The sequence below is a fragment of the Pan troglodytes genome, chromosome 13 (genome assembly GCF_028858775.2).
Source record: "Pan troglodytes isolate AG18354 chromosome 13, NHGRI_mPanTro3-v2.0_pri, whole genome shotgun sequence".
Lineage (NCBI taxonomy): Eukaryota > Metazoa > Chordata > Mammalia > Primates > Hominidae > Pan > Pan troglodytes.
Window position 1 is genome coordinate 36466114 of NC_072411.2, and position 23102 is coordinate 36489215.

The 23102-nt window shown below is 45.5% G+C and overlaps 1 protein-coding gene across 11 annotated transcripts in view; it reads left to right on the forward strand.

Moving 5' to 3' along the window:
• The window catches only part of MGAT5 (alpha-1,6-mannosylglycoprotein 6-beta-N-acetylglucosaminyltransferase), a 330522-nt gene that overhangs the window by 296473 nt on the left and 10947 nt on the right, over positions 1 to 23102 (forward strand). For all 11 annotated transcript variants that reach the window (XR_010150065.1, XR_010150064.1, XR_010150066.1 and 8 more), the window contains 3 exons: positions 2178 to 2294; positions 7748 to 7822; positions 21152 to 21309. Coding sequence is in view for 8 of the 11 variants with exons in the window: in XM_009443346.5 (XP_009441621.1) it covers positions 2178 to 2294; positions 7748 to 7822; positions 21152 to 21309 (350 nt within the window). In the remaining 3 variants the exon portion in view is untranslated. The remainder of the gene's footprint in view (positions 1 to 2177; positions 2295 to 7747; positions 7823 to 21151; positions 21310 to 23102) is intronic.

Genomic DNA, 23102 nt, shown 5'->3' on the forward strand with positions numbered 1-23102 from the left:
CCTGAGGAAAAGAGGAGAGCCAGCTTGACCTCCAAAACAAAGGCCTGAGGAGAAGAGAAGAGCCAGCTTGACCTCCAAAGCAAAGGCCTCAGCACTGCCAAACCCAATATTTCCTATTATAAATATGAGATGAAATTTGTAAATTATATAACCTTGCCTACCTGTGTAATTTCAAAAGGGAATAATTCTCTAACAAATATAAAGGAGAAATAAAAGGAAAAGAATTTCTAATAAAGCAATACATATTTCAGTATTATGGAGTCAAGAACTGTACTGTCCCATACCCAAGAGCTATACCAGGCACTATGATGCCTTGTTCCTCCTCACAATGAGTGTTTTTATTTAAAAGGAATGAAACATTCAGCTGAATATGGTCAGCCTTTTTACTTAAAATTGACATTATGAAGGAGGAGCAAAGCCTGAGTGTGTTTACGTATACCCACATATAAATAGAATTGCCAGTAATGTGATAGCTCCAAATATAGACTAATGTGGGTATGTTTTACTGGAGACTCTGACATCCTCAGTGGCGCTGACTTTGTTGCTTTGATCTTTCTGAAATGGTGACAGCTCATAGGTGACGTTTCAGATAAAACAGAGCAGAGACATTGCTTTATTTACATGGTGATTATGTCTCTGGATAATTCAATGTATGTTTGAACTGTCAAAAAGTTAGAGTCTGACTGGGCATGGTGGTTCATGCCTGTAATCCTAGCACTTTGGGGGCTGAGACAGGTGGATCACTTGAGGCCAGGAGTTCGAGACCAACCTGGCCAACATGGTGAAACCCCATCTCTACTAAAAATACAAAAACTTAGCCAGGCGTGGTGGTGTGCACCTATAGTTCCAGCTACTCAGGAGGCTGAAGCAGGAGAATTGCTTGAACCCAGGAGGCAGAGGTTGCAGTGAGCTGGATCGTACTACTGCATTCCAGCTGGGGTGACAAAGCAAGACTCTGTTTCAAAAAAAAAAATTAAAAACTAGATTCTCTAAGCCCACGTGAAAGCCCCACAGGGCATTTGAAAGTTTCGTGGGCAGTGGACGGTTCTTCCTGTGCAGGACTGTCCTTGGACATTGTGAAGCGCTTATATCCCTGGTTCCCACCCACAGACTAAGGGTAACATTCTCCAGTTATTATGGTAGCTGAAAATGCTCTCACACGTGGCTAGAATGCTCCCTTTACAACATGACCTTAAAGGGATATGAGGATAGAGGTGGAAACAAAATCAGGGGATAAATTTAGCTGTATTAAAGAATGGACTCAACTGAGCACAGTGGCTTGTGCCTGTAATCCCGGGAGTTTGGGAGGCAGACACAGGAGAATCATTTGAGGGCAGGAGTTTGAGACCCACCTGGGCAACATACAGAGACCGTGTGTATACAAAAAAAAAAAATTGTTTTTAATTAGCCAGGCATGATGTGCACATCTGTAGTCCCAACTACTCAGAATGCTGAGCAAGGTGATCTCTTGAGCCCAGGAGTTTGAGGCTGCAGTGAACTATGACTGGGCAACAGAGCAAGACCCTTTGGGGAAAAAAAAAGAAGAATGGACACTTCATGAATTCAGAATTGTCATGGTTTGCACTTGGTTTCTTTGACCACACGTTGTTTTTAAAATAAAACCCCCTTTAGGACAAAAACTGCCATTCCTTGTTTTTCTGAATATTATGCTAATGATTATTCCTGAAACCATCCCAAAAATTCTGTGTATTTCTGATGGTGTCATTTTTTTCTATCACCTTTTGTATGCACCATGACTTAGCCTCCTGGGACTTTAAAAGCCTTGATTTTTCTTGTAATTGTCTATGCTGACCTTTCTGTCTTAGCCAGGATAATAGATACTGGTTTGATCTATTAATAGGTGATTTTCGGGGCTGGGTTCTGGGTAGGAGAAACTGTTCATCATTTCTTGGTGTGATGTTGGGGGCTAAAGCCTCCTGTAGCAGCTTCCTTGTCACCTGGTTGTGACATTATCTTATTTCCAAGTGGGATTCAAGGTACAGAACCATCACTGTTTTGTTATCTGCTTATGGATGGTTTTGATCATCAAGGGGAAGGACACAGTGTCTTGTTACCTACACGATTATAACTCAGTACCATAAAAAGCATAGCACTCCATCTAGCACAGGTTATTTTAAAAATTGCTTGTGAGACTGAGGTGTTCGGTTCTTTTCCAGCTGACATCCCAGCATCCTTACGCTGAAGTTTTCATCGGGCGGCCACATGTGTGGACTGTTGACCTCAACAATCAGGAGGAAGTAGAGGATGCAGTGAAAGCAATTTTAAATCAGAAGGTTGGTTCATTTTATTCCACTTTCCCTCCTTTCTAATGTGACCTGAAATGTGTATAAAACACACCATAGGTCCTTGTTTTTAGCAAACAGATCTTTACCACATCAGCTTAACTCTGGAATTAGAAAATAACCAAGCTGCAGGATTTGGCCTGTGGATTTCATGAATGTTCTGTGAAATGGAAACAGAGCTGGTATCCTGATGTGGGCATGGATTCCATAGACCGTTTAGACATGACCGTGGATCCCAGGCACAGGAGCAGGAACTGGAGTCATACTTGGTTCAGTGACCTGATTATGTTGCTCTCACAAAGATCTGAAAAGATAGCCCTGCTTCCTCTACAAAAGAGGGAGAAGTGCAAGGAAATGCTGAGGAATGTTTTTATAGAACATCTGTTTGTTTGTTTGTTCTATCTAAACATGTAGTAGAATTTTGTAAAAGTAACTACATTTCTGGCCTCTTCTGATCAATTCAACAGACATTTGTAGGTACCTACCATACACAGAGTGCTCTCTGAGTCACCTGGGGTTGTGGAGGGTGGGGTGTTTACTTCCATAATCATAGAGGAGGCTGGCTTCCCACCTATCAGAAGTTTACCATCCAGTAAAGACGAGTTCAGTTATCCTTTCTCCCAACTCGGAGCCCACCGTGGACTCTCACAGCTGCACTCTGCTGCTGTACTTTGGTGGGAGCACTTTTTACACTTAGTTGCGATGCTTTAAGAGAAGCCGGGGTAGGCATGTGGGAGGGCAGGCTGGACGCACACAGTGTGGGTTCAGTTCTAGCTCTACCACTTACTAGCAGCTTCCCTTCATGTATAATGTAGGGCTAATATTACCATTTGATTGGTCACTTGTGAGGAGTAAATGAGATAATGTATATAAAGTCCTTAAGTTCAATGTCTACTAGATAGTGTTTAGTCAATATTAAGTATTATGATTTTTGTTGATAGTCTAAATTTCTACTACACCGTTAGCAACATGAAGTCAGGATATACATCTGTCTCATTTCTGTATTTCCGGTGCCCACATAGGGATTTACCCAATGGATAGATGGGAGAGAGGAATAGATGTCTGCAAGTAAGCATAATACAAGGCTGAATATGTTCAGTGCCAAAGCAACATGCAAACGCTCCAGGAGTGGAAGCTGGGGAAGGCTTTCTGGAGAATGCAGCCTTTTAGTTAAGTCTTACAGGATGAGGAGTAATTTGCAAAGTAAAACTCAGAAGTGGGTGCAGAAAGGCATGGGCTCAAAGCACAGTGTGACTGAAAGGGAAGAGGCTGGAAAGGCATATATCCTGGGAGGGATAGCCAGTGTGCCCATGTGGAGGCCATCTTACCCTCTGGGAAACAGAACAGGATAATCAGTTTGTGGCCCACTGAACTGCTGATTTCAGTTAATTCAGAACATCTCCAGGGGAGTGAGGGCACTCCGATGCATTATCTGTGCTCTACCCGCTTCAAGGTGGTCTGGTTATGGGGCTTTGGTGTCAGCTTCCCGTTGATGATACATACAATCCCAATCCCAGTTTCAGCAGTTTCAGCAGTCCCCAACATCAGGAGACCGAGCTGATAAAAGAAGTGCCAAATGGAATGTGGTTCCTCTAGGCTGCCTCAAAATATCTGCCACACACCAAAAGCTTCACTACTGGAGTCATTCCTATGGAAGGGTGAAGGTTCTTCTTTCTTGATTCTCCCAGTCCCTTAGTATATGAGCTTCCTAGGGCTGCCGTAACACAGTAGTGCAAACAACTGAGTGGCTTAAAACAGCAGAAATTTATTCTCTCTGTTCTGGAAGCAAGAAGTCTGAAGTCAAAATGTCAGCAGGGTCATGGCCCGCCCCTGAAGTCTCTAGCTAGATATCCTCCCTTGCCTCTTTCAGCTTCTGGTAGGCCTAGGCATTTCTTGGCTTGCGGCCTCAAAGGTTTGATCTCTGCCTCCATTATCCTATGGCTTCTCCCTGTATGTATCTCTGTCTTTTCGTTTTATACAAGATTAGGGCCCACCCTAATTCAGTGTGACCTCATCTAACTTGTTTACATCTACAAAGACCCTATTTCCAAATAAGATCACATTCACGGGTGCTGGGGGTTAGGACAGCATATCTTGTAAAAGGGGTACAATTCAATCCACAACACTTAGTTAATGCTTGTACTCTTGAGGAGAGTAATTTAAAAGCTGAGGTAGAAGCAGAAAAGAAAAACACACCAAGATACATTATAATCAAACTGCTGAAAAGCAAAGATAAGGAAGAAAACCTTGAAAGCAGCCAGAGAAAAGTGTATTACATTTAGAGGAATAATGGTATTAACACAGCCAACTTCTCATCAGAAATAATGGAGACCGTAAAAGGGTCCTCAGGAGCCAGAATATGTGTGGGGCCTTTCAATAGGCCATGGTAAACGTTCAGGGGTTTTTTTTCTCATTTGTGTTTTTAGTTTTTTTTGTTTTTGTTTTTGTTTTTGTTTTGTTTTGTTTTTTTGTGGTTGGTTTTTGTGTGTGTGTGGTTGGTTTTTTTGTTTCTTTCTTTCTTTCTTTTTAAGTGTTGAGGATTTTATAAGTATGATGGGAAGTTTTGAACAGGGGGATGAGATGACCTAGTTTACTTTGAAATTATGAAGAGAAATTACAGATTCTGCTTACTCAGAATCCTATGGTTAGTAAATGGAGGAGCCGTGACTCAAACCCTGGCCTCCTGATACTTTCTAAGACCATTTCTTATTGAATGATGCCAAGCCACATCTGTCAGGTCAGACCATGGAGGGCTTCTCATGGAGGCTGATCTCTAAAAGCAATTGCCTGCAGAAGTTGTCCCTGACTTGGAAAGGTGAGTTGGTACTAGTGGAGACAGGAAATCTCACAAGGAGGGAGGTCAAGAAGAGAAAATGGAGGGGAAGATAAGGGAAAATTTCCAAGGTCAGCAGGAACTTCACAGTGCAATCTGTAGGCATCCTTCCTGTGGCCCTCGCCATATGAGTAACAGTCCTTTTTTTTTTTTTTTTTTTTAACAAAGCAGGATGCCCAAGAATACTTCCTTGCTTCTCCACAGCTGGCCTAGCTTGGGTTTCTCAATGACTGGATGTGATTTAGCATTCTTCTTCATTCTGTCCCCCAAAGAGGCCTTCACTTGTTCCTAAAGAACTTTTATGCAGAAAACTGCCCGCTCTCCCAGCCCCCAGTCCACATTAACAGCTGTCACTTCAGAGGCTGCCAGGACTCTGAAGAGCTTTCCAATGCAGAAGCCCCTGCCTGCCCTCACCCACAGGATCCAGCAATATAGACCTACCTTCTGACTCACCGACTTCCTTCCTTCCTTCCTTCATTCCTTCCGTCCCTCCATCTCTCCCTCCTTTTTGCTTTTCTTTTATAGGAAAATTGTTTGCTTCATATCCTTTAAAACAGTGAACTGCCCCAAAGCAGTGAATGAGTCAACATCCCTTTGGTTAAAGTGGGCTAGGTTGGTAGGAGAACAGAGGAGGAGCCATTTTTCTGTATTTTTGGCTTTGAACCCTTTGAATTAACTTTCTTTCATTTTCTAATGGATTCCCTTTGGAAATGTTGTTGGAATGGTGCTTGGGTACTCGGCGTGCTTCCTAACATAACTAAATCTGTTCATCTCATGAAAGATGACCATGGATGTTTATTTCACTGTACAAATCCTACTTTAACACTGATAAATGAACCCAGATATGCCATGTTCTTTGTTTTAGATCAATCCTTCTATGAATCTTTGAGAGGAAACTTATCTCTAGGCCAGCAATAGAAAGCTTCTGGAGTCACCCATGGGTTGAGTAAACATCCTTTAAAAGAAAAGAAAAAATTTTACATTTTGTATGAAGGGCTGTGTCTGGGTTAGAGAGGGAACAGTAAGTTCAAAAGCTTGAGTTGACAAGGAACAAACTGAGAACATGAAAGTCAGTTCTTCATAGTATTTTGAGCTCTTCAGAGATGAGCTGTCTAGGAATAGAGTGACCTCTCTGTTCTTGTAGAATAGTCTGCCATGATATTACAGTATTTACGGCTCAGCCTCTTTGAGCTCTATTCTGACAGCTGTAGGCCACTGTGGCCCACATTTGTGCATTTGTTCAGCATTTGAAGACAATTAAAATTTCTGAAAATCATGGTTGAAGATTTCAATGTAATGTGTGATTTGGCACACGAGAAAGGGGGAGATGATGCCCTGAGACCAACTGCTTGGCTGCCAACTAAGGAATGTTATTTCTGTTCATTGTCCCATTTTCAGCAAGCTTCAATTATAGAAGTTTTGCCTAGTTCTCCACCCTGTAGATCCCAGCAAACATTTTAGAGGTAGCTGGTGCTGGTGAAGGTGCCCCCCCGTCTACCCTATTGCTGAGAGGAGCTGTTGGGCTCCCTGAAGCAATAATAGACTATATTGCTGGTGATTTTCTCTCAAATGAAATTTCCATTTTAGATTGGTAATACCCCTGAAAACACAGGCCTCATAGTGTTGGCAGACACTGCGCAGCAGAGATCAAACCCACATTTCTTCCCCTTCTCCAAGGTGTCACAATATTGATAAGATTGCCTCCTCTACCCTAATGAAGCATCCTGTAGCGTTTCCTACTCCCCTCAAATAAAATCGGGCTCTTTAGCATAGAAACCTCAAGGCTTTTTTGGAAATTCAGTGAATTTTCTACCTCGTCTCACCAGTTCCCATAATACTGAGCTGCAGTTACCTGCTGTCCTTTCATGTTAAAGACCACACTACTTGTTCACCAAGGATGTCTTCAGCATCTTGGCCCTCTCCAGTTTGGGCCTGCTAGACTCAGCCTGCCTTAAAAGCCCAGCATGAGTAGAAGTCTGCTTTGACCCTCTAGCCTCCCAGGACCCCCTAGCTGACTTCTTGTGACACTTTATAACTTTATTTTTACACCGTGAGTTCTTTGGATACAGGCTAACCTCACCTACCAATACAGACCAAATACAGGTCACTGTCACGGATCCTTCAGTTGTTCATTGTTGCCTTAGAGCAGTGACCATGCATTCATTCAACAGATGTTTGCTAATTTCCTATATGTGCCACACTGTGCTCATCACTAGAATGTAAAGATGACCCAACAGCATGGACTCTGCCCTGTGGAAATTACCTGCTAGCAAGTGATAACTTCCATCTTTTGTTGAATGCCCACTATGTGCTAGTCACTAAACTAAGCACCTTTTTTCTCCCAGATAATCTTTGCAGCTTAAAAGAGGTGAGTTTTTCTTATCACCCTTTTACATATGAGGAACCTGAGACTTAGAGATGGCAAGTCATTTGCTCAGAGTCCCACACCTAGTAAGGATCAGCTTGAGATCACGACTTGCAAGTCCATAGTCAACCCTCATGAGGCCGACTCCTGGTGTTAGCACCCGTGTATTGAGTGAGTCGGAGGACTGAGGAGGTGCTACATGTTCTCTGTCCTTCTCCTTCATGGTATCATGCTCTGTTTCCACAGATTGAGCCATACATGCCATATGAATTTACGTGCGAGGGGATGCTACAGAGAATCAATGCTTTCATTGAAAAACAGGTAAGGCTTATCAGAAGTCAGTCTGTCTTGGCTGTGTACTGCTTCCTGTGACGCCATAGGGCTCTCAAGAACATTTAAGAGCTCACTGTGTTTCTGTGGCTATTTTCCTGCTTTGGGAGACTCTAGAAGCTGGATAATAGTAGCATTGTCATGGTCACCCAAGAGAACCAGTATTCCCTTGGAGTAGGTATGTTCTTGATGACAGTGTAAGGTGAAATGGAAACTTATAACAAGAGAGATGGGATGATTACTGTGAAGATGCCCCTGACCATCGGGGTCTGTGCCCTGAGTGGGTTCTGAGGCCCATTCTCACCTTAAGAAAGGCAAGAATTGAAACCAGCTTTTTCTAAGCATTATTTTAATAATACATGTTCAGCAATTCTAAATGTTAGGACTTTTTAGAGGTTTTCAGACATCTTCTAATAGCAGGACCCTTTGTCAAATGAAACCTTATAAGTATATAAAACAGATAAAAAGCAGGACAAAGCCAAGGAGGGTGCCAAGAGTCCCACCTTCCCCAACAAGGTTTGGAAACTGCAGCATGTGCTCCTAGAAGTAAAGGCCAGGAGCCTGTTGCTGTCATTTTATAGCATTTTAATTCCTTGGACTTCAAAAGCAACACAGAGCTAGAAATAGACGGACTCAGAACCCCTGTGGGTAGGAGAATATGAACTCTTTGACTAGATCCCAGAAATAAGGTGCTCTTCCTAAAGGATAAAGCATTTTTTAAGGCAATCAAGGGATCTTTACACAATAGGGGATGAGGATGGTGCACGCTGAAAATAGAAATGGTGTATTGAAAATCTAAGTAGGCCCAAGGTGGGCTTCAAAGGAAGAGTTGATGGTTTGAGGAGACTGAAGCTGTGGCGAGCAGCCAGCAGCCCTGGGTGCTGCTGTTGGAGCTGGGAGCCGTGGTCATATACTTCGGGGTGGTGTGTCTGATATGCTGAGCTTTTGTTAGCAGCAAGAGAGCGCGCTCTGCAGCCAGGCCATGTGGGTTTTACTCCTGGCACCATGTGTTTCTAGTTATATGACTTGGGCATGTTACTTGGCCTCTCTATACCTTAGTTTCCTTGTCTGTAAAATAAGGATGATGCTAATAGGACCTACTTCATAGGGCTGATGTGAGGATTTAATGAGCTAATACATACAAAGTGCTTAGAACAGAGCCTGGCACATACATAGTGCTCAATAAATGCAAACTGGTACTGTTGATTATTTAATACGTTATGCTATATTGTATTGTAATACACTACTTTGTAGTATAATTATTTGGTTTCACGAGAAACCATTTGAATCTTTATCTCATTCAGCCTTTATATGACACCAGAATGACAGTATCATCACAACTCTAGCAACCACATCCATACAGATTTTGTGCCAGCATGTGCCAGACACATCATAATATAACATCTCATTTAATTCTCACGGTAATTCCAGGAGGTGGTAGTAATAACCCCATTATCTGGATAGTGGAAACCAAGACTCACAGTTATCAGGCTCACAGATTGTGGAATCAAGATTTGATACGGTTTGATGTGAGGCCAAGTCTACACCAACCATGCTTACCAGGGCCTCAGGAGACAGAAGGTGTCCAGAGCTTTGCTTCCCGTCTTCTTGCATCATCAAGGGCTGCTCACCCTTCCTGCAGCTGCAAAGAGGAGTTGCAGGGCCTCCTTCAATTGTGGGTCTTAAGACATCACAGCTCTTGCCGCCATCTCGGCAGCTCTCTTGAGATCATACTAAGATCACTGCAGCTGCTGCTGAAACCCTCTTTGCCTGTCTCCACGTCCTCTTAGGGAAAATAGTTACCCAACTGCCAGGCATAAATGACTCTTGATCAGGTTTATTTGAAGGCTTTTATTTCTCCCCTGAGGCTCAGGAATTCCAGCCAGTCTTTAAAAGTTACCAGGTCCTCTGTAAGCCTTGCTGGGCTTCCTTTCAAACAGGAAGGTCCTGTTCACCAAATAGACCTTGCTAAATGCTCCATAATGCAGAGGCTCCACCTGGCTTCACCTCTATATCCCTAGTAACCTGCTGGACACATGGTCGGTGCACAGTAACTTCCAGGTGACAGAAACAAGGAAGGAAGGAAGGGAGGAAGGGAGGGTGAGTGTGCTTTTTATTCCTGTGTGTCAGGAACCAGGAAGCTCATCTTGGACTTCATGATTTGGAATACATGTTACCAAAATTGTCTGCTGGAAAGCATGCTAATAAAACTGCACCCCCCCCCAACCCCCACCATATAGGCCTTTCTGCAGAAATCTGCAGTTCACAGAAATCCAGAGGTTTCTTTTTTGCCTGCTGTTGTTGATTCATTCTTCTACTCTGAATTATTTGTCAGCTGGAACATGCCATGGGCTGTGTGGTCAGTCGGGGAGGACAATAGCTCCAGGTCCCCATCCCTGCCCTCAAGTAGCTGCAAGTTTCATGGAGAAGGCAGCCAAGTCCACAGGCAGTAAGTGCCACTGCTGTAGGTTCAGCCTGGTAATAGTGAAGCAACAGGATGCTTTGGGATCACATGGCCCAGCCCGCCGAGGGAGGACGGGGGAGAAATGGTAGAGTGTATCTGAAGGCATCTTGCAGGAGGTGAGTCCTGAAGGCAAACTGGTAGCACAGACTGAAGGCTGGACAAGTCCAGATGTGAAGGCCTGGAGAGGGGAGAAATGTCATGGGGAATGATAGGCACTTGACTGAAGAGAGGGATGAGGTAAGAGACCAGGCTGGAGGAGGAGATTGCAGAATGTGAAAAGACGCTGAGGCTCGGCTGAAGAATTCCAGTTTGATTCTGGGATAATAGGAAGCTAAAGAAGGGCTTTGTCACAGGCTAAGGGGCAGTGGAACTGTCAGATGGGTGCTTAGAAAAATCATTCCAGGAATCTTGTGTTAGGGGCATTTCTTATTAAACATTCTCCAAATGTTCCTAAATGAGCAATAAAGGGGGCCTATTTTGAGTTTATCTCAGAGATTCTATTGAACCCAGAATGTTCCCCTGATGCCAGAAGGAAGATAGGAAGCCAAGACCCCATTGGTTCACAGATTGGGTCTGCTACCTCTTTTAGCTCCAGACCCCAGTGTTTTAGAGGTTGGAGTATTCATTATTTTTTGCAACTAGACGAATATCTTCAAAGGGCAGCGAGGATGGAGAGGAGGTGTTCCTGGTATGAACAAGAAAGCCTGCAGCTCCGAGGAGGCCCTTCCCATCCCTTGAATGGTAGGAACACTGCAGCCCTAATTAGGCCGATATCTGCCTTCAGAGTTCTCCATGTGATCTGCAAGGAGAACACAGAAGCTTTTACCCCAGAAACCTTTCAGGGTTGTCCGTCACGCTCAGCCAAGGCAGTGGGAGCCAGAGGGAGCCAACAGACAGCAATCGAGGGCACCCCGGGCTTCAGTGTGCAGTTGAGCAGTCGCCAGCAGGAAACCCACCTCATACCCAGCCCTCCCTGGGTACAGGCATCCAATGAGAAAGACTCCTGGATCTAGGAAAACCACTTGCTCTTTTCTCTTAATGTCCCCACTTCCTTTACTGTACTGAAAATGTTGATTCAGAGTGCATGCTCTTTTAAATCAGCTTTCTCAAAGAGACGCTGTCTCCAGCAGGGAGAACTTCTTTGTAATCTAAGATCAAGCACTGTTGTTCCCTATCCTCAGTATGTGTGGGCTTGTTAAGCTTTTCATTATGCATTTCTTGGGAAAGTCTTTTGTATTAGCCTCAGGTCAGAGAGTATAGCAGGACTTTTTTGAAGGAATGGCAATTTCAGATTGATTTATTAAAACCATACATATGCTCTTGAATTATATTTTCTGTTTCCTGTAAAGACACTGTAAATATATAGCATGGTCACAGTCATGTTAATTTGTAAAGAGCTGTGTGATTCATCTGAGAAGCATTCTGGAGAGAAGGAGGGTAAAAAAAGAGTTAACTCCAACACTGGCTGTGGAATCAGCTGAAGGTCCTAGGATGTCTGTTCATCAGAGCCCAGAATAAGCCCACTATGGAGTGTTCTAGATGCAAGGACAAGCCTGTTATGAATCTGGATAGTCCAAAGGTGGGAGCAATGGTAGAGGTGACAGATTGCAAGGAAAGAGGGAGAAATTGAAAAGGGGAGAAGGTTGGTACTAGCTTGAGGAATGTTTACTCTTGAGAAATCAATAGCTTTTGTTTACCCAGCCTTTCCTGCACCCAGAGAGACTAGGCAGGTAATGATTAAGCACCGAACCCTAGCAGCTGACTGCCTGGGTTCACATCTTAGCTCTGCTTGTCACTGTGTTTCTGACTTTGGGCAAGTTACCTAACATCTCTATGCTCTTTCCTCTTCTGAGAAATAGGGATAATGCAACCTACCCATCAGGCTGGTGAAGGAAAAGGTAGTTTGATAATGTTTAGCACTAAGAACAATGCCTGGCCCATGTGGGTGCTCTCAAAGCCTTCGCTACGAGTTGCCGCAGGAGCCCAGAAACCAACCAAGGTGTGTTTTTCAAACTGGCTCACTGAGGTATAGTTTACAGACCATAAAGTTCACTGCATATAAGGACACAATTCAATTTTTTTTTAGCAAATTGGTAGTGTTACACAACTACCACCACACTCTAGTTTTGCAGCATTTCCGTCACCCCAAAAAACTCATTTGTCCCTGTTAGCAATCAATCCTTGCTCCCACCCCAGGCCTAGGAAACCACTGATCTGTTTCCTGCCTTTTTAGATGAGCCTTTTCTGGAGATTTCTGGCTTTCACTTAGCATGATGTTTTGGGGGTTCACCCATGTTGTTAAATGTGTCAGAACTGATTTTATTGCTGAATAGTATTCCATGTATGTACAGATTAATATCAAAATTTGTTTATCCATTCACCAATTGATAGGCTTTTGGATTATATCCACGTTTTGACTAATGTGGTAGGTGCTCTTGTGAACATTCACATGCAATCTGTGTATGGACCTGTTTTCGTTTCTCCTGGGTAGACTCCTAGAAGTGTGTGAATAAGGTAGATTTCTGTTCTGGCTCTTCAAAGGTGAGTTTTTTGCTCAGTGGAATTTTGCATGTGTAGAGATAATCCATGGAGATTGCTGCCTACTGCTCAGTTTTATAGGCACCGTCACTGTTTCTTTTGTGGAAACAAAAATTCACACTCACTTCTGGGAAACAACCTCTGGGGCCGTGTGTGGACACAGTTCACTGTGTTTTAAGGGAAAGCACACGCCGAGAATGGTTGGTTTCAGCCTGGCACCTGAGGTGTGCTAATCCAGTCAGTTACTCAATATTTATGGAACACTTCCTGTGCCAGGCCCTGGATTTCTCAGCTGTAACACAGATAACCAATATGTGCCTCATCCCTCAAATAGCTGACCGAACGGGGCCCAAACCCCATTTTCATGGTCCTACCTGTCCTACCAACTTTTTTTTTTTTTTTTTTTTGCAATTTCTGGTTTTTCTTCCTCTAGATCCTGCCTGCAGACATTTATATTTGAACCTGTGTTCTTGGTTCCAGACAATGTGGGTTCCCACCAAAACCCACTTGCACCGAACCCTCACGGGCTTATTAGTAACTCTGTGAAAGAGTTGGCTGCAGTGGGTGGGATGAGGGGTTTCTGGACCCCCTTCACATACCACTTAGCCCTCTCTGACTGGCCCTTCTGTTACCACTCCTCTGCTTTGCTCTGAACAAGTGACCCTTCCCCTGGCCCAGCAAACCAAGAGGGCGTGAACAAGCCAGTCCCGCTACCTAGCGCTTCTCCCAGGGAGCATTCTCCTCCCCTTCTCTGGCCCCTTCTGTATTTTTATGGTGTTTTCCCCAGGCTGCTAATTAATTAGCCTTCTTTACAAAGGCGGTGCTCTCACCTCTTCTTCAGGGTTGGCTGTGTTCATTTGTTTAGAACATTGTTCCGTCTCATAAATTGGTTGGTTATTAGACTTTTTGTTGGTTTATGACTACTGCATGGAAATTTCAGGATAGTCAAGCACATTTAGAGAAATTTGGTGACTGGTTGAAATAATTGTTAGGGAAGGATGCAGATGTTCTGTGTTCTAAGCAGGCTTGTTAACCAGATTGGAAATTACTGTTTATATCTCATTTTTGCTGCATAGGAGCTCGTTGAGTTAGAATAGTTTCCTTTTCTACTTCTGCTACTGTCAAAGCCTCAAGATGCAAAACACATTCAGTTTAGTTGAGCAGCTCCTGCAGTCTGTTCCCAGCACCAGCTATCTGCAAAGCGCCACGTTAGAGGTAAGCTGCTAACTTCCATACAGCCTACAAAACCCAGATGGCCTTCCCTATCTCCTGGAAGCCTTCTCTGACTGCTACCACCACTTTCCCCTTCCCTAGAGTTAATCTTTTCCTTTCTGCAAGTGGCCTGTGCATCCTATTTGGGCATTTGTTTCATACTGTTCGGTAATTTTTTAGCATTGGCCTCTCTTACTAGACTGCGCACTGAACCTCTGAGTCCAGGGACTGTGTCTCCTTCATGTTTGTATTTCCAGCACCCAGTGGGAGACTTTAATAGTCATTGGTAAAGTACTGAATGAATGAGGAAACCTTCAAAGCCAGCTTACATGAGTGTTTCATGGGGATTTGTTGAACAGAGATGCCCTGTCTCAGGGTCTCAGTCCCGTATCTCTCTCCTGTGCTGTTGCGGCAGCTTCCTGTCTCTCTGCTGCTGCTTTGCTCCTGCAGTCTGTTCCCAGCATGCAGATCCCATCACCCCTCTTCCCGGAAATCTCCAGTGTCTTCCATCTTACTTCAAGGAAAAGCTAGAGCATTCAATTAGACCCCAAAGATCTGACTCCCAGGGCCCTCCTGAACCCCATCACTTCTGACCCATAATATACACACTCTACCAAGCTACCCAGAAGCGCCTGCTCCCCCTGGAATGTACTCCCTTGTCAATTCTTCTGATCTAGATGTTCCTCTGCGTAGAATGTTCTTCCCAGATGCTTGCATGGCTCACTTCTTTACTTCCTCGTGTCTTTTCCCAGCTGCCACGATTTCAGTGATGCCTTATCAGGACATCATCTCTGCCAACAGTCTCACTTCATTCTTTTCTAGAATACTTACCACCTTTTAATGTACTATATATATTGACTTATCCATTGTTTTTGTCTCCCTCACTGAATGCAAGCCCTATGAAGGCAGGGGTTTGTGGTTCCTCTGGTTCATCATCCTTTCCCTCGCACTCCAGGGACTAGATTGCACGTCGTCATGGTGACAGCCAACATGCAGATGGTGTTTTTGTGTCAGGCGCTTTTCTGAGCACGTTATACATTATGATTAATAAACGGAGGAGGTAAGAGTCCACCAGGCAGTCTGAGCTCTGAGCCCTTATGCTTTTCTGCCTAGTAGCAAGTATTTGTTCAAAGAATGAAGGAATGAGTACTTATGATAAGGAGATAAGGCAAGCTGGCACTGCCTTATTAGCCTGTGCTGCAGTTGAATGAAACAGAGGATGCCCAGCCTTCTCTGAGCACCCAATGGGACTGGCACTTACGGGAGAGAAGAGGCTATGACAGGGGCTTCCATTTCAGTTGTGCCCTAAAAGCAGCTGGGCCAAAAGGTGGATCTTGTGGATGTAGGTGAATTATCATATGTAATCAGCCAACTCAACTTTTACCTCCAGACTCTTGCAGCAAAGAATGGTCAACCTTGGAACATTATCTTTAACATCTCAAAGTTCTTTCTTATCAGTCACCTCATTTTCTTCTCACAGGAATTAGATAAGGAGGGAAGAAGAGATGGCATCATCCTCATTTTATGTGTGAGAGCAGGCAGAGCTGAAGAGACATCTATGAAGTCCCACAGCTGGGAGCCAGAATCCTAACCCAGATCCCCAGCTTTCTCCTGCCACCTTCAGGCCTCCCTCTGTTCAGTGTGATCATCTTTAGACTCTCCAGGTGGCAGCAAGCTTTGAGAAGGTCCTGCTGCTATTTTTACTATTCCTGATTCTGTTGACCCCCAGAACAGACTGCTGAGAGGATGCTAGACCATGCTCCTGGGGAGCACCAGAAAGGGTTCCTGGAGCTCCAGTGTTCAGCTGCAGGATTGAACTAAGCACACCCGTTGAGGGGGACCTTGAGAGGGGAGGCTGCTGTAGTTTACAAAGAAATGAACAAATAGGGCATATCAGCCCTGCAGTGCAGCTTTAAGGACATCTCCCATGGTTTGGGCCTTGCGGTGCCATCCTGCCCTGCTGGAGCTGAGGTGCAAGATGTCCATTCATCTAGGGCTGCCCCAGATTCTGCAGATGTCTCCGATACAGTACCTTGGAAGCTCTACGGGGCACAGGCAGCTCTTCCAAGAAGGGCTCACAGGTGGAAAAGGAGCATTTATGGAGCACCTGCCATTTGCCAGCATTCTGCTCAGCTCCATGTCTTACTATCTGTTAGCCTCACTCTCTGCAGACAAGCAGGAGATGAGACCAGACTGGGTAACACGCCCAAAGCACCACAGTGGTGGGGCAAGGCTCCCAATCTGCTCCTTCTGACTTGAAGCACATTCCATCGCCATATCACTCATCACTTCCTCCTTGTCAAACAAAGCAAGACTCTGCACTAGCTTCAGGGTTTTGTTTTGTTTTTTGACACGGAGTCTCGCTCTGTCACCCAGGCTGGAGAGCAGTGGCGCCATCTCGGCTCATGGCAACCTCCGCCTCCCGGGTTCAAGCAATTCTCCTGTCTTAGCCTCCTGGGTAGCTGGGATTTCAGGCGCGCGCCACCATGCCTAGCAATTTTTTTGTATTTTTAGTAGAGATGGGATTTTACCACATTGGTCAGGCTGGTCTCAAACTCCTCAGCTCAGGTGATCCACACACCTTGGCCTCCCAAAGTGCTGGGATTACAGGCATGAGCCACCCTGCCCGGCCTCTAGCTTCAGTGTTAACCTTTGTGCTGCTTCCTGTACCCCATGAGGCTGAGCATGAATAAGAAGTCAAGTTCCTAAAGAGTCTTCAAACTCAGTAGGTACAGAGATACTGCCCTCAGCTCTGTTTGTAGATGTCATGTAAGTAGAGATGTTCCACAGTTTTCTTGCCAGCCATGAAAGCCTAAACAGGAGCTTTCAGCCTTCGTGGGTCTTCATTTCCCCAGCCTAATCCAGGACTGGGTCAAGCCAAATCCAAGGTGCAGAGAGAAACATTCCCACTTGGCTTCTTCTGATGTAAATGATGTGATCTGGTCTAGATTTCCCGGTTGACTTATCTTTTCTGTTCAGTCACATGATTTGGTGTATGTGGATTTTAAAACCTCTTTATTATAAAATTAAAAGGCTGCAGAAGTTATCCAGTTGCTCCTAAAGAATTACAGGTTGAGCGGGCTGGCATGGTGGCTTACACCTCTAATCCCACACTTTGGGAGGCCGAGGCAAGCGAATCCCCTGAGGCTAGGAGTTCGAGGTCAGCCTGGCAAACATGGCGAAACCCCGTCTTTACTAAAAATACAAAAATTAGCTGCATGTGATGGCATGTACCTGTAACCCCAGGTACTCAGGAGACTGAGGCAGGAGAATCACATGAACCTGGCAGAGGGAGGTTGCAGTGAACCAAGATCATGCCACTGCACTCCTGCCTGGGTGACACAGCGAGACTCCGTCTCAAAAAAAAAAAAAGATTTACAGGTTGAGTATCCCTAATCTGAAAATCCAAAATGCTCCAAAATCTGAAACTTTCTGAGCACCAACATGACACTACCATGGAAAATTTCACACATAAAAGTACTTTAACTTTGTGTAATGCTCAAATGTATTTAAAATATTTTTAAAAATTACCTTTAGCCGCCATGTTTAAGATATATATGAAACATAAATGAATTTTATGTTGAGATTTGGGTCTCATCTCAAAGATAGCTTATTATATATGTAAATATTCCAAAATCTGAAAAAATCCAAACACTTCTCATCCTAAGCATTTCAGATAAGGGATATTCAACCTATATAAACAAAGTTGCTTGCATTAGCCAACCAGAAAAACAACCAAAAAACACTTTACCTTTTCCAATGCCCATGCCCCCACTCAGCTCTGATCATCAGTAACTCCATTGATCACTGTGTGCTTTCATTCTTCCTGTCTGATGACAGCTGTCCCGATTGGATGGGCAGAGTGTCAAAGGCCAGCCAGCAGGTTTCCTGTCACCTAAGAAAGCAACGGCCACCAGTGATCACTGTGCCCCCATTCAGGGTCTCACAGGTTTGTACAGTCATGCTGTCAGCCTTAGTAGCAGCATTCAGACTCAAGTTACCTTGCGACCCATGGCTTAACAGGGGCCTGGATTGTGATGAAAATCACCATGAATATAAGGAGTCATTTGAGGGTCTTCTGTCTAGTTGTCTGTCTCTGGTGGTGCCCAGGGCTGTATGGGTCCTGGGGCACTCTGCTTACCCACTCACCCACTGTGCATCATTTTCAGAAGAGTAAGCTGCATCCTAATATCCCTCAATAATCCAATATGTTTCTTTTCATCTCTGAATTATTAGACCTTCCTGGAATTCTATTTGCAGCTGATAGGAATCCAAGTTCTAGGTTTCCTGCCAACTCTTCGGTGAAGCATTTTGCTCATTAACCACCAAAACTCATTCGGGCTGGAGTGGTCGAATCCCCTCATCATAGGAACACATGAGTGGAGGGCAACAGTGGGTTTGCCTGCCTTGTTGGGATCAGGATCCTTGATTTAAGGAGACTCTAAGAGAAGCTAGCACCAAGTAACCTAGTAGTAACCTACAGCTGCCTTTCTCAGCAGGCAATGCTTTTCTCAGCATTTCCTCCTTCAAGGAGATGGGAAGAAGCAATAACCCTAAGAAATCATCAGTGTCATCATCTTCCTTTTTCTGATGAGGAAACTAAGGCTTCAGACTGTTAGGTATTTTGCCCAAAGGCTCACATAGCTGGTAAAAGCAAGAGGCAGGATGTGCTCTCAGGGCCAGCTGCCCACAGAGCCTTCGGTGGGTTTTGCTTTGCTCTTTCTTACTGTCTTTTGGCTCATTAAAAGTAACACAAAGCCGGGCGCGGTGGCTCACACCTGTAATCCCGGCACTTTGGGAGGTCGAGGTGGGCAGATCACCTGAGGTCAGGAGTTCGAGACCAGCCTGGCAAACATGGCGAAACCTCGTCTCTACTAAAAATACAAAAATTAGCTGGGTGTGGGGGTGCACACCTGTAGTTCCAGCTACTGAGGAAGCTGAGGCAGGGGAATTGCGTGAATCCAGGCGGCGGAGGTGGCAGGGAACCGAGATCGCACCACTGTACTCCAGCCTGGGCGACAGAACAAGACTTCGTCTCAAAAATATATATATACAAGCACAAGGTTAAAAAAAAACCAAAAAACAAAAATGGCAACAGTATGCCCTCTGGATGCAGCTCTGGGCCAGCCCCGGTTCTGGTGCTACACCCACCTCCATGCCAAGGGACCCGCCTGGCAGCATGAGACCCTCATATCCCTGTGGTGGCATTCCACATGACAGGCAAGGGAGGGACAGAAACATTTCCTCGGCCTGCGTCAGTGCTAGGAGCCCTGGGCCCTGAGATTTCTGATCAACTCCTCCTCCACACAGATCTGGAAAGGAAACGTGAGGAAAAGTAGGATACTCTAGAAGGACACACATTGAAAAGTACATCTCCTTACCACTCCTGGTGCTGGTACTCCATGTTACTTCTAAGGGGCAGTCCTCCAACCCTCTCCTCACCCCTGAGTCCTCCTTAGACCTGCTGGTTTCCTCTATTCCCTCTAGATCCCAGGGTCAACTGGCTCTGCCCCACTCGGAGCACTTAACACACATTCTTGGTAGGGGGTGCCATATTCCTGCTCATCCTATCGCATGCTACTTAGACTTCTATTTCTCTAGTTCTTGAATATACGAAATGTTGTACAGAAGATCCTCAAATAATGTCATTTTGCTATAATGTTGAGAATGAAGAAAGTTGATTCCTGGCCGGGCCCACTGTCTGTGTGGAGTCAGCCCATTCTCCCTGTGTCTTCATGGGTTTTCTCCAGGGACTCTGGTTTTCTCCCACATTCCAAAGCTGGGCACCTGAAGTGAACTGGCGTGTCTACATGGTCCCAGCATGAGTGAGTGGGGGTGCGTGTGAATGCACCCCGCGATAGAACCGTGTCCTGTCCAGGGCTGCTTCCCGTCTGGCACCCTGAGCTGCTGGGATAGGCTCCAGCCACCCTCAACCCTGAGCTGGAATAAGAGCGTTCGAAAACAAATGAATCGATACAAATTATTATACAATAAAACTTCATAAAGTCTACGATAATCATACACATGCAAGAAATCAGAGAGAAGGGAACAGACCAGCTGGTGGAGGCAGGCCTGATTGCGGTGCCATGTTAGTGATTGATTGATAGTGAATTATGAGGTGGGAGGAGGCACTTCTTACGATTTTCACTTCGCAAATGTGTATTCCTCGATTGAACCCACCACCACTACAACTGCTGTCACTCACTGATTCACCAAAAATTGAGTAAATAATTTATCTTATTTGTATTTATTCATCTTTCTTAAATGTGTGTATAGCTCACATTTGTTTCAATGTTTAATATTAGAAGTGTTTTGGGTCTTTATTTAGAAGTTTGGTGATGTTTTTTGACAAGAAATGTGCCATAGGAACTTAACTCTTGTTAATATCAATTAGCCTGTTGTAAAATTGGTTTCCTTATATTGTCATTTCGCTTAACGTTGCAGTTTCTGAGAGACTATTGACGACACTAAGTGAGGACTTACTGTGCTTGTTTTCAACCAACCAGCACTAAGTCCCTACCAAAGACACAGCACCATATGAGGTGGTGTCAGAAGTGTCTGCAGTCTCCTTGGCGTGATCTTCACCTCAGCGTCAGAACCTTGCCATTGAGATAAAAGTAGCGCTTATGAAACAGTGTCGTATTAGGTAACTGCCAAGATAGGGTAGACACAGTGCCTTTGGAATCAGAGAAGAGAACAGACCAGCTGGTGGAAGCTGGTCTGAAGATGGGCCTTGAAGAGCAGAGGCTCTAAATAGCCTGGCTGCATAAGTGTTGATGGTGATGATTGAGAATAGCCACCCTTCACGGGCAGGTGTGGTGCCAAGCTCATCACAAGTATGACCTCTCATCCTGGAGCCCTTTGTGGAAGGCACTGCTGTTGGTCCCTGTCTTGAGGTTGAGTAAGCTGGTGGTTAGGGAGGTCAAGACCTGGGCTGAAGGCATATTCCAGCTGAGCCCCAATCCAGCCCATCCATGTGGCTCCCAACTCTTCCCCGTCCCTGTGCTCTCCCAGTGTGCCACCTCCATTGCTAGGGTGGTTGGCAGGGCTGGGGATCCCCAGCTGTATCCTTGGACCTGTGGCTGATGGCTTCATTGTCGTTCTAGGACTTCTGCCATGGGCAAGTGATGTGGCCACCCCTCAGCGCCCTACAGGTCAAGCTTGCTGAGCCCGGGCAGTCCTGCAAGCAGGTGTGCCAGGAGAGCCAGCTCATCTGCGAGCCTTCTTTCTTCCAGCACCTCAACAAGGACAAAGACATGCTGAAGTAAGTGCCCTGGGGTGGGGGTGGGGACTCAGCCCCTAGACTCCAGCTGGCCTTGTTGGGTAGTCAGGTGAGAGGTACAGGTTTCCTCTTCCAAGCTACTGGGCTGTGGGGATAAGGTGTGGGAGGGGAGTAGGTTGCAGCAGGATCCCCCTAGAGAGTTAGCCCAGTGTTGTTACTGTTCCTGTTGGGTGAGATGAAGTCACCTAGCATGATGATGTGTTTAGAATTTGAATGGGAGTGTTGTATTTGCATAAATAAAGCTGTATCTGGGTTTGAAGATTGTGGGAGGTGTTCAGCTTGCTAATGTTGACCCCAAGAACAGTGGGAGTAGAGGTGGGCACAGAGCCACAGGTATAGATGGACCAGCTCCTCAGACCCCTGCTGGCAGCCAGGCCCCCAGCAGAGTCTGAGCAGTGCAAGGGGCTGGTGGCGAGTGACATTGTTCAACCCTGGAGTCAGAAAGGAATGAGAAACATGGAGAAGGAGCTGGCACAAAACTGCCCACAACAATCTCCAAAAGCAGCCTTCCCCTGCGGCCTGTTCCCTTTTGCACTTTCTTGTAGGTCACTGACACATGGTGCATCTCAGGCCCCAGCAGACCTGAGTCTGCGGGGTCTCTTGGTAATGAGGCAAGTGTGGCACTGGGAATGCTGGCCCAGGGCTGCACAGGGGAGGCGCCTTCCTTGAATTTCTTACCTTGTGCTTGCATTACTTAGTGGCACCTTTCCTTTCCCTTTGCATTGGCATTTTGAGTTGGGCATTTGCAGTTGCCAAATTTCCATGTGAGGTTTCTTCTGGCCTCTCACCCATGATCTTTGACAGGCCTGAATCCATTCTCTCAATTTTTATCACAGCCCACCGTAGTCCACATATTGCATAATTATCTAGCCTCCCCACCCACCCACCACCTTAGTAGCTCTGATTAGGTGTTTTCTCCAAGAGACTAGCCTACAAATAATAAGACCCTGCTGTCCCAACTCCAGATATTCGATCTAGCAGGTGTACCATTCCAGGCTTAAAGAGGATGTTTAGGAAGTGGAGTGGACCTGGGGCTCAGGGCTCACGTGGACCTGGGGCTCAGGGCTCACCTTTCCCTGTTCAGGCTTCACGCCCTGTGAGTGCTGTTGGCCATTGTTGTTATTTGTGCACCATGGTCTGAGTTGGCCTGTTTCCTGTGAGTCGTCTTATCCTTAAGTGTGGTATAAAACCCTTTGTAGGGAGATTGTGTGGTCTCTTGTGTCCTGCCTGCTGCAGGGAAGTTCTCATGAGTAGGGGTGTGAGCTATGTTTGTTTTTTTTTTGTTTGTTTGTTTGTTTGTTTGTTTTGAGACAGGGTCTCTCTTTTGCCTAGGCTGGAGTGCAGTGGCACGATCTTGGCTTACTGTAACCTCCACCTCCCGGGTTCAAGCAATTCTCACGCCTCAGCCTGGGACAAATAGCTGGGACTATAACTGCACGCCACCATGCCCAGCTAACTTTTGTATTTTTAGTAGAGACAGGGTTTTACCATGTTGGCCAGGCTGGTCTCAAACTCCTGGCCTCAGGATGCCCACCTAGGCCTCCCAAAGTGCTGGTATTACAGGCGTGAGCCATCGTGCCCAGCCCTGGTGATGCTATTTTTTTCCTGGTCTTTTTATGAGAAGACCCAGGCACAGAAGCTGCCCTGATTCCACCATGAAAACAAAAGCATAGGCCAAAAGTGGGGGCTCGGGGCGGCACCCTGCTCTGCCACCAGGCAAGCTTTAGGAGGGGGCAGTGGTCCGGGATGTCTGGAAAGCCTGTGATGGTACTGGA